Consider the following 19,733-nt stretch of genomic DNA (forward strand, 5'->3'; position numbering starts at 1 on the left):
CATCGAGTTCAATATGTTATATTATTGATTACATAAATAATTAAATACACAAATTATTAATCATATTATAATGTTAATAAAAGCCAATGGAAAAGGTTACGAAAATATGTTAAACGTGTTTTAACTGTTGTAATACATAACTGTAGTAGATTTTTAATGTAGTCTATGCATTATTTCACTTTTCGTCAAAGTTAGGCGGTTACGCGTACTGAAACTCCCTACAGATATCAAATTTAATAGTACTAATTTGGTAGAAGTGAATAGTTTTATATTTATAGAAAACACTAGCAGTTATACTTCTTATGGCTAAATTCTATGCAAAGATATTGCAGCTAAGGAAGGCATCGTATAGTAAAGTTTAAACACGTTTAAAAACTTAAAAATATAAGGCCATAAAATAACAAATCGATAATATCACCATTACTGTATTTATTACAAAATTATACTGATAAGAGCAAACCTAGTTGATTATATTTTGAATCATAATTGATTTGCTATATAAAATATAAAACTTAGACCTTCATCGTTCATTAGTTACGTAATAATTTCTTTATAGAGTTACACATACTACTCCAAAAATAGTACTTCCTTATAAACCAGTCAACCCTTCGAGATCCGTGATAAAAACGTTTTTCAATGTCAATAGAATATTATATTTATTCTGTTTCATTGGGTATAAGTGCTCAATATGAAAAATTTTAATAGATCTACAAAATAATTCATAACTTGAATTACAAAGTTATATATTTATAATTATTTTACTAAAACGTATCTAAAAAAACGTTCTAATAATATTTGAGTATAATAGTTGGATAAAAATAGAGATTAAATATAAAAACCCTATTTTTTTGTTTAATTTCTAAGTTTTCTTCTTTACAACACCAAATCAATTATGTTTTTACAGTGAAAAGATATATTTTATAAGCATACTTAATAAACAATATGTATCTCAAATTATATTTGAATTAAAAATTTTCTTTGAACTTTGCAGACAAAAATAATTTAGAAGTTATTTTAAACAGTATCTTTATTAAACACATTGCAACCAGTTTCCATTTCGTGGTAGAAAAAAATCAGAGTGCTCAGAACAAACTTAAATACATTGAACCAAGGTTTCCCAAATCCATTGAACACGATGTCAGCACAAATCTGCTCATTTGCCACAAACAACACACATGGACAATATATCGCCCATAGGTCATTTCGACTGAACATGATTTGACGATATATCTTCCATTGTCATCCGATAGTTAACTAGTTTATAACTATAATAGAAAAGTTTGTTAAAGTAAGGAAAATTATGACTTTAATATTGTTTTGTAAAAGTAAAGAGTCTACGAGTCGAGAGCTAATTTTCATTATATAAGCTCGCAAACTAGTGTTATTCCTGAAGTAGTTAGAGAAATTTCTCTTAAGAAAGAAACCAATATTCAGTCGGGCCAGTTTTTCGCAATCGATATCAGATGGTATTAAACGGTTAAACATAAAAATGATAATTTTGTTCTCAAATCATATTCTTTAGCTATGCACTCCTAATATAACCCGTTGGCACATAAATAATAGTTATGCTAAATAAAAAAAATTTTAATCGCCACTTTCAACTAAATATCAAATATCTTCTTATGGTTGACTGCGATGATTAACCTTTATTCATGTGTATGATGGTTAGGTTGGTGTGTATTAAGATACAAACCCATGATTTGATAAAAATTTCGTTTTATATTACTCATTTTTATACCCTACCATTTAGAACTGTACTAAAACAAGCGTGCCTCACACAATCTATTTCTTAGGGGATATACTTTCAATACTATCTATTTGAAAAACCCTTGGTTTTCGGTTAGTACAATGCAAATTAGATCTTGACTCCTGGGACTATCATTCCAACTAGTTGACACACAACCTCTGTGGTAAGTTTATCTTGGATCCGTATATCACATTACTCCAGACTACGCTCTGAAAACAATTTCTTAACGTACGGAAACCCTGTGATTGGAATGGGAATCGAACCTAGGGCCTCTGGGTGATGAACTGAGGTACTAACTACTCAACTAAAAGGGACTAATTCGTGGTTCTACAAACTCCATTAGAAATGAACAAATACAATGGCAGGTTGAAGAAGACTTAGGAAGTCTTTTAATTAATGACGGTCTGGTCTCTTGAAAACACCATTAAAATCAAATACAACTAAGAGAATTTCATTTATTATATAAATGTATTTACGAATTTATATTTTCTATTGTGTTTTAGGGTGGAGATAGAATTTACGCAAGCTGAGGGGCCAAATGATTATATTGCCGCCACCTCCAAACCCACCCCCGCTCCAGCTCCCACTCCAGCACCCATCGTCGAGGAGCACACTCCTGCTGCGGCAGACAGTGACAGCGACTCATCTAGCTAAGCGCTCTCTGTCAAGTGTGTAAGTAGCAGGTATGACAAGTCATACAATAAAGAGATGGGAGCACCCCCCCCCTTGCTGCGGCAGACAGTGACAGCGACTCATCTAGCTAAGCGCTCTCTGTCAAGTGTGTAAGTAGCAGGCATTACAAGTCATACAATGAGATTGGAATACGCCCCTGCTTCGGCAGACAGTGACAGCGACTCATCTAGCTAAGCGCTCTCTGTCAAGTGTGTAAGTAGCAGGCATTACAAGTCATACAATGAGATTGGAATACGCCCCTGCTTCGGCAGACAGTGACAGCGACTCATCTAGCTAAGCGCTCTCTGTCAAGTGTGTAAGTAGCAGGCATTACAAGTCATACAATAATGAGATTGGAATACGCCCCTGCTTCGGCAGACAGTGACAGCGACTCATATAGCTAAGCGCTCTCTGTCAAGTGTGTAAGTAGCAGGCATTACAAGTCATACAATGAGATTGGAATACGCCCCTGCTTCGGCAGACAGTGACAGCGACTCATCTAGCTAAGCGCTCTCTGTCAAGTGTGTAAGTAGCAGGCATTACAAGTCATACAATGAGATTGGAATACGCCCCTGCTTCGGCAGACAGTGACAGCGACTCATCTAGCTAAGCGCCCTCTGTCAAGTGTGTAAGTAGCAGGCATTACAAGTCATACAATAAAGAGATGGGAGCACCCCCCCCCTGCTGCGGCAGACAGTGACAGCTACTCATCTAGCTAAGCGCTCTCTGTCAAGTGTGTAAGTAGCAGGTATGACAAGTCATACAATAAAGAGATGGGAGCACCCCCCCCCCCCCTTGCTGCGGCAGACAGTGACAGCGACTCATCTAGCTAAGCGCTCTCTGTCAAGTGTGTAAGTAGCAGGCATTACAAGTCATACAATAATGAGATTGGAATACGCCCCTGCTTCGGCAGACAGTGACAGCGACTCATCTATCTAAGCGCTCTTTGTCAAGTGTGTAAGTAGCAGGCATTACAAGTCATACAATAATGAGATTGGAATACGCCCCTGCTTCGGCAGACAGTGACAGCGACTCATATAGCTAAGCGCTCTCTGTCAAGTGTGTAAGTAGCAGGCATTACAAGTCATACAATAAAGAGATGGGAGCAACCCCCCCCCCTGCTGCGGCAGACAGTGACAGCGACTCATCTAGCTAAGCGCTCTCTGTCAAGTGTGTAAGTAGCAGGTATTACAAGTCATACAATAAAGAGATGGGAGCACCCCCCCCCTGCTGCGGCAGACAGTGACAGCGACTCATCTAGCTAAGCGCTCTCTGTCAAGTGTGTAAGTAGCAGGCATTACAAGTCATACAATAAAGAGATGGGAATACGCCCACCCTGCTTCGGCAGACAGTGACAGCGACTCATCTAGCTAAGCGCTCTCTGTCAAGTGTGTAAGTAGCAGGCATTACAAGTCATACAATAAAGAGATGGGAGCACCCCCTCCCCTGTCCCCTGCTGCGGCAGACAGTGACAGCGACTCATCTAGCTAAGCGCTCTCTGTCAAGTGTGTAAGTAGCAGGCATTACAAACGTCATACAATCATGAGATGGGAGCACGGCCCTGTTGTGAGAAGCAGCTACAGCGACACACAAAGCTACGCGCTCTCTTTCACGTGTGTAAGTAGCAGGCATTACAAGTCATACTATCATGAGATGGGAGCACGCCCCTGTTGTGAGAAACAGCTACAGCGAGACACAAAGCTACGCGCTCTCTTTCACGTGTGTAAGTAGCAGGCATTACAAGTCATACTATCATGAGATGGTAGCACGCCCCTGTTGTGAGAAGCAGCTACAGCGACACACAAAGCTACGCGCTCTCTTTCACGTGTGTAAGTAGCAGGCATTACAAGTCATACTATCATGAGATGGGAGCACGGCCCTGTTGTGAGAAGCAGCTACAGCGATACACAAAGCTACGCGCTCTCTTTCACGTGTGTAAGTTAGCAGGCATTACAAGTCATACTATCAATGAGATGGTAGCACGCCCTGTTGTGAGAAGCAGCTAGTACCACACAGCGACACACAAAGCTACGCGCTCTCTTTCACGTGTGTAAGTAGCAGGCAGTTACAAGGTCATACTATCATGAGATGGGAGCACGCCCCTGTTGTGAGAAACAGCTACAGCGAGACACAAAGCTACGCGCTCTCTTTCCACGTAGTGTAAGTAGCAGGCATTACAAGTCAGACTATCATGAGATGGTAGCACTGCCCCTGTTGTGAGAAGCAGCTACAGCGACACACAAAGCTACGCGCTCTCTTTCACTGGTGTAAGTAGCAGGCATTACAAGTCATACTATCATGAGATGGGAGCAACGGCCCTGTTGTGAGAAGCAGCTACAAGCGATACACAAAGCTACGCGCTCTCTTTCACGTGTGTAAGTAGCAGGCATTACAAGTCATACTATCATGAGATGGATAGCACGCCCCTGTTGTGAGAAGCAGCTACAGCGACACACAAAGCTACGCGCTCTCTTTCACGTGTGTAAGTAGCAGGCATTACAAGTCATAACTATCATGAGATGGGAGCACGGCCCTGTTGTGAGAAGCAGTTACAGCGACACACAAAGCTACGCGCTCTCTTTCACGTGTGTAAGTAGCAGGCATTACACAAGTCATACTATCATGAGATGGTAGCACGCCCCTGTTGTGAGAAGCAGCTACAGCGACACACAAAGCTACGCGCTTTCTTTCACGTGTGTAAGTAGCAGGCATTACAAGTCATAACTATCATGAGATGGGAGCACGGCCCTGTTGTGAGAAGCAGCTACAGCGATACACAAAGCTACGCGCTCTCTTTCACGTGTGTAAGTAGCAGGCATTACAAGTCATACTATCATGAGATGGTAGCACGCCCCTGTTGTAAGAAGCAGCTACAGCGACACACAAAGCTTCGCGCTCTCTTTCACGTGTGTAAGTAGCAGGGATTAACACAGTCATTCTATCATGAGATGGTAACACGCCCCTGTTGTGGGAAGCAGCTACAGCGACACACAAAGCTACGCGCTCTCTTTACACGTGTGTAAGTAGCAGGCATTACAAGTCATACTATCATGAGATGGGAGCACGCCCCTGCTTGTGAGAAACAGCTACAGCTGAGACACAAAGCTACGCGCTCTCTTTCACGTGTGTAAGTAGCAGGCATTACATGTCATACTATCATGAGATGGGAGCACGGCCCTGTTGTGAGAAACAGCTACAGCGAGACACAAAGCTACGCGCCTCTCTTTCACGTGTGTAAGTAGCAGGCATTACATGTCATACTATCATGAGATGGTAGCACGCCCCTGTTTGTGAGAAGCAGCTACAGCGACACACAAAGCTACGCGCTCTCTTTCACGTGTGTAAGTAGCAGGCATTACAAGTCATACTATCATGAGATGGGAGCACGGCCCTGTTGTGAGAAGCAGCTACAGCGACACACAAAGCTACGCGCTCTCTTTCACGTGTGTAAGTAGCAGGCATTACAAGTCATACTATCATGAGATGGTAGCTCGCCCCTGTTGTGAGAAGCAGCTACAGCGACACACAAAGCTACGCGCTTTCTTTCACGTGTGTAAGTAGCAGGCATTACAGTCGTACTATCATGAGATGGGAGCACGGCCCATGTTGTGAGAAGCAGCTACAGCGATACACAAAGCTACGCGCTCTCTTTCACGTGTGTAAGTAGCAGGCATTACAAGTCATACTATCATGAGATGGTAGCACGCCCCTGTTGGGGGGTTTGAGAAGCAGCTACAGCGAACACACAAAGCTACGCGCTCTCTCTTTCACGTGTGTAAGTAGCAGGGATTACAAGTCATTCTATCCATGAGATGGTAACACGCCCCTGTTGTGGGAAGCAGCTACAGCGACACACAAAGCTACGCGCGCTCTCTTTCACGTGTGTAAGTAGCAGGCATTACAAGTCATACTATCAATGAGATGGGAGCACACCCCTGTTGTGAGAAACAGCTACAGCGAGACACAAAGCTACGCGCTTTCTTTCACGTGTGTAAGTAGCAGGCATTACAAGTCATACTATCATGAGATGGGAGCACGTGCCCTGTTGTGAGAAGCAGCAATTAACCCCCCCCCCCCCCCCCCCCCCCCCCCCCCCTCGTTTTGTGTGTAGAACAGCTCGATACACAAAGCTACGCGCGCTCTTTCACGTGTGTAAGTAGCAGGCATTACAAGTCATACTATCATGAGATGGTAGCACGCCCCCCCCTGTTGTGAGAAGCAGCAACAGCGAGACACACAAAGCTACGCGCTCTCTTTTCACGTGTGTAAGTATGCAGGGATTACAAGTCATTCTATCATGAGATGGTAAACACGCACCTGTTGTGGGAAGCAGCTACAGCGACACACAAAGCTACGCGCTCTCTTTTCACGATGTGTAAGTAGCAGGCATTACAAGTCATACTATCATGAGATGGGAGCACGCCCCTGTTGTGAGAAACAGCTACAGCGAGACACAAAGCTACGCGCTCTCTTTCACGTGTGTAAGTAGCAGGCATTACATGTCATACTATCATGAGATGGGAGCACGGCCCTGTTGTGAGAAACAGCTACAGCGAGACACAAAGCTACGCGCTCTCTTTCACGTGTGTAAGTAGCAGGCATTGACATGTCATACTATCATGAGATGGTAGCACGCCCCTGTTGTGAGAAGCAGCTACAGCGACACACAAAGCTACGCGCTCTCTTTCACGTGTGTAAGTAGCAGGCATTACAAGTCATACTATCATGAGATGGGAGCACGGCCCTGTTGTGAGAAGCAGCTACAGCGACACACAAAGCTACGCGCTCTCTTTCACGTGTGTAAGTAGCAGGCATTACAAGTCATACTATCATGAGATGGTAGCACGCCCCTGTTGTGAGAAGCAGCTACAGCGACACACAAAGCTACGCGCTTTCTTTCACGTGTGTAAGTAGCAGGCATTACAAGTCATACTATCATGAGATGGGAGCACGGCCCTGTTGTGAGAAGCAGCTACAGCGATACACAAAGCTACGCGCTCTCTTTCACGTGTGTAAGTAGCAGGCATTACAAGTCATACTATCATGAGATGGTAGCACGCCCCTGTTGTGAGAAGCAGCTACAGCGACACACAAAGCTACGCGCTCTCTTTCACGTGTGTAAGTAGCAGGGATTACAAGTCATTCTATCATGAGATGGTAACACGCCCCTGTTGTGGGAAGCAGCTACAGCGACACACAAAGCTACGCGCTCTCTTTCACGTGTGTAAGTAGCAGGCATTACAAGTCATACTATCATGAGATGGGAGCACGCCCCTGTTGTGAGAAACAGCTACAGCGAGACACAAAGCTACGCGCTCTCTTTCACGTGTGTAAGTAGCAGGCATTACATGTCATACTATCATGAGATGGGAGCACGGCCCTGTTGTGAGAAGCAGCTACAGCGATACACAAAGCTACGCGCTCTCTTTCACGTGTGTAAGTAGCAGGCATTACATGTCATACTATCATGAGATGGGAGCACGGCCCTGCTGCGGCTAGCAGCAACAGCGACATGTCAAGCGCTCTCTGTCAAGTGTGTAAGTAGCAGACATTACAAACGTCATACTGTAATGAGATGGGAGCATGTCCCTGCTAAGGCTAGCAGCTACAGCCTCCCACCTACCTAAGCGCTCTCTGTGTGTAAGTAGCAGGCATTACAAACGTCATATAGTAATGAGATGGGAGCATGCCCCTGCTGCGGCTAGCAGCTACAGCTACACACCTAGCTAAGCGCTCTGTGCAGAGTTTACAAAAGTCATGCAATAATGAGATTTTAAGACTGTAGTAAAATAATGTGTAAAATGAGTATGGATATTCAGTATCATATTTGTACTGTTCAAAAAACTTCAATACTAATAATAGTACATTAGTTGTACATTTAATGTAAGCCAATGCTATATATAATACTAATATTAACCGTTTTAATTATATTTCTAAAGGATACGGGTTTTTGCTTTAAAATTTGGTTGTTTTAGTTTTATCGTTTGCGATTATTTTGTACGATCTAAACTACAAATAAATATTTTACGTCAAAAAAATGACTATAATTTGTTATCAAGTTTACTACATTCTGATCTTGTTATTATTTGTATATTATATAGTCGTACGTTCCTACAAAACACAAATTCCTATATCTTTCAAATATATTTGAAATGATTATGTTCAATTACACTAAATTGGTTTTCAGTTATTCATCAAATCTATTTGGACAGTCCTTATCACAAAGTTTTTTAATCCCTTACTTTTTAATAAAGTCTAAACATAATTTAATGTTTAGTGTATTTGGTATGAAAATCAATTATAATAAACTGAAATTGAAAATTCGAAGTCCATATAACCCCTTTTACTCTTATAGCTATTGAAGTCACTCAGTTCGGTAACAAATTTCGTTAGGTTATGTTGGGTCCAATACAAGATGAGTGCGGTTCCAAAATAGTTTATTTATAAGCGCGGGCACTTTGAAAGTTGTGTTTTCCATAAAATATTCTTGCAGTGTAGCTCCTACCTTCTTTTCAAAATAGTGTTAATAAATTTGTTAACCTGTTATTTCCCATTGTAGGAAGAGGTTTGGGTGATTTACTTTCAATAATTTTCAATTTCCTCACATGAGCATTGTTATTGATTCATTAAAGAGAAATTAAAACTACTGAAAGCCATTGAGTACTTTCTAGGTTAATTTGTAAAATTTAAATTATACATGTAAAAAATATTGGCTTCATCTCACCGAAGTAGCATGTATAAACCAATATACAAAAAAATATGTTTAGAAAGTTAGTTTTATTTAGTTAGAATACAAACAGCTGCCTCTATTTTACCGTGTATCAAAATGTCAGATCCAAGTGGCTCATTTCATGTCTGAGAGTTGAAATAATTTTCTTTATAGCACTGTTTATGAATAGCAAAACAAATTATTTGAATTTCATCTAATCAAACATTTGTCTCTGTTGCAGCTTACTGTCCCTTCCCATCTGTTGTTACAAGTTGTCATGGTTCCACAGTGAAAGACTGTACAAAGTCTGGTGTTCTCCCCTTCACTGAAACTGACTGTACTTATCTATGTTCTAGCTAAAATAATTGTTCAGCTTTCTCGCGTTCCATGTATTGTACTGTACATGTTAGTAGTTTAGAAAGACTGTGGTGTGCATAGTGTCTCTATACCTGAGGGTAGGGTACAGTCACCCAGTAATGGACAATACTCTGCATCAGTAGGTTAGCTCGTGTACATACTCCAAAGCTTCCCCCAATACGTTAGCTAGGCTTATGTATAGTAAAGTTAAGTTCAAAGCTGGTGGTAGGACTCAGAAATTTAGTTGTTTAACGCTAGTTGCTAGACTTTAGATATCGTTTTGTCGTGTGAGTACTCCTTTGTATGTGTAAATTTAACACTAACAGTGTTTTATTACTACAGTGTGTCAACATGGGTAGTCGCATTTCAGTATTGATGTTTTCTTGACATTTTCTTAAATCAAATGTGTAGTTTTTTATTTAAAACAATTTTATCCATAATTAACTCGTTTAAAGTACGTCATAATTAACTAAATTAATTGTTTTCTTCATGCATTAAGCTACGGTTGGAATACAATCAACTACACTACAGTTAATGAATATGAGGTGTTTCTATCGCCCTTTTTATGAATACACAGACGTTATCAAAATACGATTCTCTTACTAGAAATACTCGTACGGCCTTGAATCTAAAGAAGTAGTGAAATTACTGATGCCTTAAAATGCTGTTATACAAGTTCAACAGAAAATCATTCTCAGCTGTTCAGGTAATGGATGACCAATAGTGTAGTTTCCCAAGGGAAATAGGAAAGTCAATACATGAGTTTATCGGTTCTAGTAAATAATTCACTAAGTAATAATAATTATAAACATGCACAAAACTAATCAAAAATTCATTAAGTTTGTTATACGTTTAGCAATATTAATGATTATAATGAGAACTAGTAAACTTGTAATGTATTTTTAAATTAGGTTTGCAACTATGATAATTTTATTTATAATTGAAAATAACTATGGTTTCTATAAATGAGCCTTTCACGGAGCACGAGGACCAAATGTACGTATGTGCTCAAATGTTTGTTTTCATTAATAATGTCAGTTTATTTTGTATTGTAAGATGGTGAAGAGAAATATGTTGATATAAAAATAAAACGTTTATAATTAAATGTATTGCTTGGTTTTAGATGGAAACACAGCTTATTTTAATTTATTTTTCTCAGTAGCTTCGTTCAAATAGGGGTTTCTAGCTATTTATTTAATTAAAAATAGATAATTGTATAAACCGAGATACTACTTTTATAAACTTTGATTGTATTAACTATGTTTATATATTTAATTTCTATTGCTTTATTTTGTGTGACATTTACTATGTAATCAAACTGCAATAATGTAATGGTAAGGAGCGTCTTTTGCCTGAGTGATCTTCAGCCATGTACCGTGTTTATTGCGTTATGGCGTAGAGTTGTAATACAATACTATAATAGATGACTTTATAGCATATCAGCGTTGTAAATGAGCAGATATCATAGTTATGCTGTAGACGTGTAATGAAGGATAGGAAAATATATTTTTACCCAATATCTACTGATTAGTAAGTTTAGATATTGTTTAACGAGGAATATTCCGCTGCGGTATGTTGAAGTTATGCATTGTTGGCATTACGTTTGGGTTTTGTAGGTAAGCTAAGCTAAGTTACGTTTGAACAAATTTATACGCGGCGTAAACCAGCTTTCTTAATGTGTGATTCTATGTTTTGCCAGAAGGTGGACAGATATTTCACGATCTATATTTATTCATATAGGTGTCTACGAAAACAAAATGGCGTGACATTCAAAATCAGTTTGAAATTCCTCCTGGTTGCTAGAAAGTCACGATTTATTTAACCACGTTTATGATCTCAGTATTAAAGTTTTGTAAACGTAAAAACAATAGTTTCGACTGATAAAGAATAATAGTTGAACACTTTTATATCTTAAAAACACTATAACATTAAATTTAGTGTAATAGTACAAGAAATAATAAGATTAATTAGATTGGTAGTTTTATTATTAGTGCTTCTTTATTATTACATTAAGAACATTTAATTTAACATAGTAAAATCTAGTAAACAATGCTCTTCTTTAAATTAACTTCAGCAAAGTAATTAAACCAATCAGAGTTGGCCATAGGTCGTTTATGGCCAATTATTCTTAAAAATTTAATATTGTACTTATACACCTTTATAATTAATTATGTTTTGAGAGTTTATACACATTTCTTGTATTGTATTACCTTTAAAATGTATTAGCAGTTAAGAAAATAAATTAATCTTTATCCTACTTTAAAAAATCGTAAAAAGGAAAAATTAACATTTCTCAACATTTTCCAATTATAAAGATCTGAAAGGATAACAGGATTTCGGACACGTGTCATCTTTATACGTTAAAAAATGTATGTCACAACGTTTCGAGGATTGGAACCTATCCTCTTCGTCAGGTTGGGGAGGTATTAGTACATACAAAAATAAAGAACAGAAAGAAAAACGTAAAGGGAGGTATTATTTTCATATGGAGTAATACCTAACCCACCAGACGAAGAGGATATATTCCAATCCTCGAAACGTTGTCTTACTGTTGTGTTTAATACATAACGATGGCAAATGTCCGAAATTCTATTATTCTATCAAATCTTCCAACGCCAATATTTTTTTTAAAGATCTCTTTTACAGGAAGTGAAACTAATTACAGAATATTTAAGTAAATTGCGTTTTCTATGTAATGTGATCAAAGACTGTGGATAAGTCAATAACTTTGTAATGGTTTAAACTTTGATATAGCGTCATCAGCAGATTCTAAATATTTTAACAAGTTCATAATACACTTCCCATTCACGTTTAAAATATTTCCACACGTGGTTTTCCTTGAAATTTTTCAAATATGTATTTTGCACGGTCCGTTTTGTGTGGAGAACTTCCTAACAACATGCATGTCAAAATGTACGTGTTAAATTTAACTTTACAAAAAGTAGAACGTTTTAACCTTTTTGCACCTTTTTTAAATAGTAGAGAACATAAGTTGCTCAATATTTGATTGATTTTTTAATTGTTAGTGTACATTAGGCAAATGTATGCAACAACGTGGATTAAAGTTACCTGCCCGTGTATGTGGTACCGGATCATTAATGGTCTAATCTGATCTAATCTCCCATAGTTCTTTAGACACCAGGCAACACAGCGTCGGTCCACCGTTGTGTCTATATGTAGTCTAGTGTAAACTGTAGCTTAGGCCTAACTCCTCCCCTTACAAGGTTGCAACCTTTCTCAACCGTGCCCGCTCGCTTCACTTCTTAAATATCAGTGACGTCTGTTCAGACGACAGGCAAGATATTTGTTACAGACTATCATTTTATGAAGACCCACTATCTTATTTTTGAGATTTCAGTGTTAAAATTATAATTTTAAACTTCAATTTCCAAACAGATTACAAACACTTGTAAAGATGGTCAAAGATTATTTAACATGTAGATGGTGAAACTTTTGGACATTAAAAGAAACATGAGTGTTCAAACTTGTATGATGTCCTATTTAATTTCAATAATTTTGTTTAGGCACATATTTTACAAAAATGCTCAAAATAAAAATCATATAAATACCTTCTTGGATCTATATGATTCATGTGATTGTGATGTTCTATATGATTGTGTGTCTTATTTCCAAAAATATTACCATAAGTTTTATGATACCAGTATTTCCTTAAAATTGAATACTGAACCATATAACATCTTATACGATGTTCTTATATGCCTACACTCTTAAGAGCCAGCTGTTTTGACGACCACCCCATTTTAGCCCTATAAGTACCAAGTTAAACTTCAAACAATTTTACGACCTAATTTTTAGTTATACAATTACGGAAAGTGTCTTACTTAATGATGTAATTAGCCAATTTACTTTTAATTTTTAATTGGTTGTTTTTAAATGTCTCAAACCCTTTTGTACTTCATCGTTGAACAATTCGAAAAGTATACACTTTAGAAGAAAATAAAAACAGAGTTTAAATGGATAATAATTATTTGTTTAAAATGAGAGACGTGTTCCTTATTTATACTAACTAAAATAAGGTGGTAAATTGTTTGAAGTATATAATTGTTCTTAAGGGGAAAACTAAAGGTCTTTTCACCACAGCCTAAATCCACACTTAAGTGAACATATGACTTCGGTGAATCGGTTAAACAATCGAAGCACTATATTCATTTAGGATCTATAACGTATTTTAAAGTATTCTAATATTATATCCTGATAGTGGAAATAAATTCCAAATATTTTACTGAACTCATTTTTTATCAGTAAAAAAGTTTTCATTTTCAGCACTGGGTTTGAGTAAAAATATGTTCAAAATATTTAACTGACAACAACAAACAATAACACACTTACTTATTACATGTAAGTGTATGTTGTACAAACATTAGAAATTATACAATTTCAATCTAAACCGTTTTATTTGTTATTTACAAAATAACATAATTAAACAAATAAATTGGTTAGGGTATAATTTAAAAAATGATTGAATATTTTTGGTATTCCGAGTTTTTTTTCAAAGTTTGGTACTTTTTGAGTGGTATGTTAACGTGATGGTTATGAAAGAACTGGGTTTTCGTGGGTCAAGGTTAATATAATGCCAAATAATTCTTGAACCTGTCACAACATTTTCATAACAAAAATTATAAGTTTACTTCGAGACTCAATAAACCCATACATATATTTTGTTGTAAGATAGTTCTTCTTCTTCATACTCGAAATCATTTCAAGAACCCCTCTCCTGAAATATGTAGCAGTTTGCCCGAGCTGTACGTGCAATGTGGGAAGGTTGCAACGCCCCTCCGCTTTGTACGTAGTGAACTGTACGTTATCGTGAAGGTGGCCTGCTTTGTGCTAGTCACTCATTGTATATTCCAGTGTTATATATTATAAGGATTATATTTTCGTCTGCTCTGTGTATATACTGTATCGTAAATGAGTGTATCTAATGTATTTTGCTGATCTGTAAACTACCTATCAACATGATTATTATAGGGTATACATATTATAACGATGTTAATGTTATCATAGGTCTAGACTGTGTACATCTTGTTATGTATAATATCTTGTAGTATGATTTGGTTATGTTTGGTTCTAATATTGAGCTCTCCAGGCACGCCTGGGCCGGGTGACAATGGTCAGTAGATGTAAGTTGTTGTCTAATTCTGTTTGCAGATGATTAAAATTCTATAAGAAAAAGTGTTGTTTCATTGCGTCTTGACTTACTATCAATTATCAATAAAGAAAAATTCAGTGAGTGAACTGAAAAATTAATCAATAATGTCTACTCATCAATGAGTTGAAAATATTTCTCGTAACAATAGAAAATGTATATACATAAAGAGTCATTATCTATAACATAATTCTGTGTAAATCTGCTTTTGGTATACAAATGATATAAAGAGTGGACTAAGTTTACGTTATTCATTATTTTAGAATTATTATTTTACTCATTTGATAATTATGATTTCATTATCTATGAATACATTATGTAAGAAATGTTTCATCCCTTTGAAAAAATATTTAAGTGTATATTAAGTGTTAAATTACTTGAATATGTTTTCATTGTGCCTGTAAATTTTACGAGAAATATTTCCAACACATTGATCAGTAGACATACTTGATCACTGATCAGTTCGTTCACTGATTGTTGATTAATTTGTCATGATAAATAGTTGAAATTCAGTTGTTTTTCAAAAGTTATTCAGTTGTTTAGCAGAGATTTTTTAGTTGTTTTTAACAGATTTTTCGTTGATTTCAGGTAAGCTTTAAAGGAAATTCCACGTATATAAGTGTCTTTTTTCGAAAACTGAATTTTCCAAACTGTAGTTTCCAATGGCAATATTTAAAAATAAGAGAAGAATATACAACAGAAAATACCTTAATTATTTTATCAAGGTGTACATTATCGTACACCTTTAATATGTTAATTAAATACATTTAATTAATATATTGTATACTGGCGTATGTTTTGTCATAAATATGTCACAAATTTAAAGTGTAAAATATTACATAAAATAACAGCTATCCTGTTCCATTGTTTTAGGTACTTAAAATACCAATATTAATATAGTATTATGCATACAACTTGTATTATTCAAGCATTTCCATGCTTTATCTAAAAAAAATAAATAAATAAAATTGACGCATATATTATTAATGGAAGACAACTCCCGCTTACTGATTTTGCGCGAACCATTTGAAATTTAAATTTGAACTGTATTGGTTTGTTACGTATTTTAATGAGACATCTTCCATGAATCTGTAACTAAAAATAAGGCAGTGAAAGTGTTAGAAGTTTTTGATTGTTATTACAAAACCAGCAACAACCTTGGCCGTTCCAGTACATTCTGGCTCTTAAACATAGTTAATTTAGCACCACTTTGGTGTTCCAGGAAGGTCGATTATACCTCTGGTTATACCAGTTGTGTAACTAATATCAAAGATTATACCAACCGCTGTCAAGGTTTATACAGTTATATTGTTCTAAAGTGAAATACGTGTGTTGTTGATTTTATTTAAAAGGGAAACATACACAAGAAACTACAAAACCCTATAATATAAAAAAGGAAATAAGTCCTGCAATTCGGAGAAATAATTTCTGTTGAGAACAGATGACGGAGTTATTGATATAATAAACATAACTAAGTAACATACAGGGCTAATTCCTGTTGCTCGTAACGGATCTTGATATGTTTACACCACATGATTGCATGATAAACCTGCTTGCGTGCATCCAGTATAGTGTTAAAATTATGTTGTACATTTATAGTTTATGTGTAGAGAGGTCAACTACGCCACATCCCTGCAAGCTACATGCATCGCGTGCCAACCTGACTCGCTGCGCTCGCGTGTTGCTTGGCCTCTGATATAGGGAAGAGAGACAAATAATTTTTCTTCTAAAGATTCATGCTCTATAAATTTCATGGTTTTTACCAAATCAACATAACAAAAGGAAAGTAAGAGAAGCCAATAAGGCCATCCGAAGCTAAGATTAAAGCTGTTGTTTAGAATGCAGAGGTGAATACAAAATGCACTTTAAGCTTTTTTGTTGTCAAAATATCGAGAAAAAAGTTTTGGAATGCTCTTTTACAACCCAAAATGTTATACCCAGAGAGGAATACTCAGTGTTTTTGCAAGAAATGTAATGTATGATTTGATTTGGTGTGCGTTTCGCTTCTATCACAAAACATGGGAAAATCTTTAAATTTGGGAAGAAGAGAGTAGTGATTAGACTTTATATGTATGGAAAATAAAGATCAATTTTGAAAGTAAAAGATCCATCACACTTCGCCACCTTTGTGTAAGATGTCAATCTGTTCAAATAACTGGAATTTGTGTATAACTCTCTATATTTGTGTTAAATAACTAGAAAATACTCATACCTATTTCGTAATCCAACCCGTCTCCGCCTCACCAACCATTCCAGCAAGGTTCCGAGTTGCTGCCTCAACGAGTGCTTGATAACGAGTAGCACGTCGTATATTGATTGCATCTTACGTACGCCCTAGAACGACGATGAATGAGAAGATACACCTGCAGCATCTAGTCGGAATAACCTTCCCTGTCAGGTTCTGTTGCTGTCTCAACGAGTAGCACGTCGTATATTGATTGCATCTTACGTACGCCCTAGAACGACGATGAATGAGAAGATACACCTGCAGCATCTAGTCGGAATAACCTTCCCTGTCAGGTTCTGTTGCTGTCTCAACGAGTAGCACGTCGTATATTGATTGCATCTTACGCTCGCCCTAGAACGATGATGCAATCTGGTAAGAGACAATTGCAGCTTCTCGTTGGAATAACCTCCGTAGCCATGTTCTGTTGCTGTCTCAACGAGTGGTTGATAACGAGTAGCACGTCGTATATTGATCACATCGTACGTACGCCCTGGAACGACGATGAATGGGAAAAGTCATCTGCAGCATCTCGTCGGACCAACTTTTGCAGCCAGGTTCTTTGGTGTCTCAAAGAGTGCTTGATAACGAGTAGCACGTCGTATAATGCATCTTACGTATAAGTACCATGGATCCATTATCTCAATAAGATGCTGATTAAAAATGTTCAAATACTTCAACGAAGCAATCGATGTCTTCTCATTTACTACTAAACACTACTTGATATTCTATATCTGCTTAGAAACTTATGAGTAGTTCAAATCCATATGTTTATTACTGGTTTTGCATGCTAGATGTACCTGTTACAAACCCACTCGTTCTGCTTCTATATAAAGTCATTACATTGTCTTTCCTTGAGTGACACTTGCATCAGGAAAAGTTCAGTATAATTTCTTTTTAAATTTCTCATATGTAACTTTTAAGCTCATTGCATAGAATTCTGTTTTGATTGGACAAATAATGCATTCAAAGACATTTTGGTACTTTTTAATGGAAAAAAGTTTTAACTCAAAGTTCTTGCTATTTCAAAAATCAATCTTTAGAGTATCTACGTAGTTTTTTCAAACCAAATCATCTCTTAAGCGTGCTTGGTAGCTGGTTGGTAAACAAATGTGGTATGCAGAGCATATACCCAGGAATAACATTTATTCTATTTGCAAGTCAATGCGAATATTTCTTAATGAAAACACTATAATATCCAAGTGTAGTGTCAAAAATAATTTTGGCCTGGGAGGGTAATTGTGTGGACAAAGGTTTGCCCTTGGAATTCCTCCTTGGCTGCCAAGAACTTCACAGCTCAGATACAATTTTGTTTAATATAACGTACATACCAATTGTTGTAGCTTATTATCTGATACTAGTCACGTGGTTTTGTGGACAACAGATTACCTCTGAAGCTGCGCCTCCCTAAATCAATAACTTTCCTGGATACAACTGATTTATTTTTTAGAATTGAATTGAAGAAAGCTTTATTTAAAACACACACACACACACACACACACACACACACACACACACACACAAATTTCCATATACAATATATTTTACAAAGTGAATTATGTTTCCAGGAAAGGTAACTGCCTGTGTACTGGGAATGAGTTCTCGTAGTCTATATCGAAATGTGACTATAAAAGTATAAAAACTAATTATAAGAGGATTAAACAAAGCAAAAAAATGTGCGGTCCTGCATTTAAACAAAAATCCATGTATAAAAATCAATCTAGCAAACACTTTCCCTCTCTCCACCTCTCACTCACCCTCTGGCTCTCTCCTCCTATCTGTGCACGCACACACACAAACACACACCACTCTTAACCAAAATATCTGTGGTACAACTATCTTTTAGGAATGTGGAGGAAAAATAAATAGTTTATCTCTTCCCACTTTCAACTAGTTATTTGTTTACTAATTTGTTATAACAATTTATTTGTAATGCATTGTTGACTTTTAGATGTTGTGGTAAATTTGCATATAGCACGTTGATTATGTAATATGAACATTTTTTATTCACAGATTTCGATAGTCTAGGAATCAAGATTCTAAAATGTTCTAATAAAAAAGTAGCGGTGGCATATGTACGTGACAAGGGTAAACTTGTTTTCAAAGGTGTACAAAACAAGAGTTCTAACATAGAGTTGGGATAATTGAAAACTCTAAATCTCATAAAAAATTAAATTAGTGGGGTATCTTCTTCTTTTAGTAAAATGGCTTTCTTAATTGCTTTTTGTACTATTTCTAATGGATTAATTTCATTTTCATTTGCTCCACCCCAGGCGGTCATTCCAAACTATAGAACCGATTGAAGCATAAACATTTTTAACAACGTTCAATCAACCACCCTGCTTAAATAGGCTAAAACAAATATAAATCTTCTAAGGTTATTCTTTACTCTAACGACGTGAGGAGACCAACTTATTCTCTTATCAGATGTTACTCCTATATACTTGTATTCATCCAATTTTGCAACACACTTATGCACCGTTATGCAGTGATTCATTCTGCCACAAGTATGTGTACCGTTATTTATATGTTTTTTATACAATACATATTTTCAAAATCCTGTTACTCGTTACTGGTTAGTATAAGTTACATCCGACGTTCTTGGTACTAAATTCTTGGCAGATTAATAACCTAATTGGCACGCGTATTAGTTTTTCACTCGTAAACTTTGCAGCTGCCGTTCGTGCTGAGGAGTAACATCTCGCGCGCCATGTCCGTAATTAAAATTATCGTATTATAAATTAGCCCTTTCATGCGAGACACCTAATTTTTTATGTAATATAAAGTAAAATAAAAGTTGTAAATAGTAAAGTAACTTACCCTGGCTGATGTTTTATCTGGCAGATTATTATTGACA

The 19,733-nt window shown here is 36.8% G+C and overlaps 1 protein-coding gene across 3 annotated transcripts in view; it reads left to right on the plus strand.

The window, feature by feature from the left end:
* The window catches only part of LOC124356973 (protein stoned-B), a 38,073-nt gene extending 23,395 nt beyond the window's left edge, over window positions 1-14,678 (plus strand). For 2 of the 3 annotated variants that reach the window (XM_046808315.1, XM_046808317.1), the window contains exons 13-14: window positions 2,251-2,419; window positions 9,370-14,678. In XM_046808315.1, coding sequence (XP_046664271.1) covers window positions 2,251-2,401 — 151 coding nt within the window. In that variant the 3' untranslated portion in view covers window positions 2,402-2,419; window positions 9,370-14,678. Of the gene's footprint in view, window positions 1-2,250; window positions 2,431-9,369 lie in introns of all 3 variants that reach the window. The other variant, XM_046808316.1, reaches the window with a different exon arrangement.
* The last annotated feature ends 5,055 nt before the right edge of the window (window positions 14,679-19,733 follow it).

Source organism: Homalodisca vitripennis, chromosome 3 (genome assembly GCF_021130785.1).
Source record: "Homalodisca vitripennis isolate AUS2020 chromosome 3, UT_GWSS_2.1, whole genome shotgun sequence".
Taxonomy (NCBI): Eukaryota; Metazoa; Arthropoda; class Insecta; order Hemiptera; family Cicadellidae; genus Homalodisca; species Homalodisca vitripennis.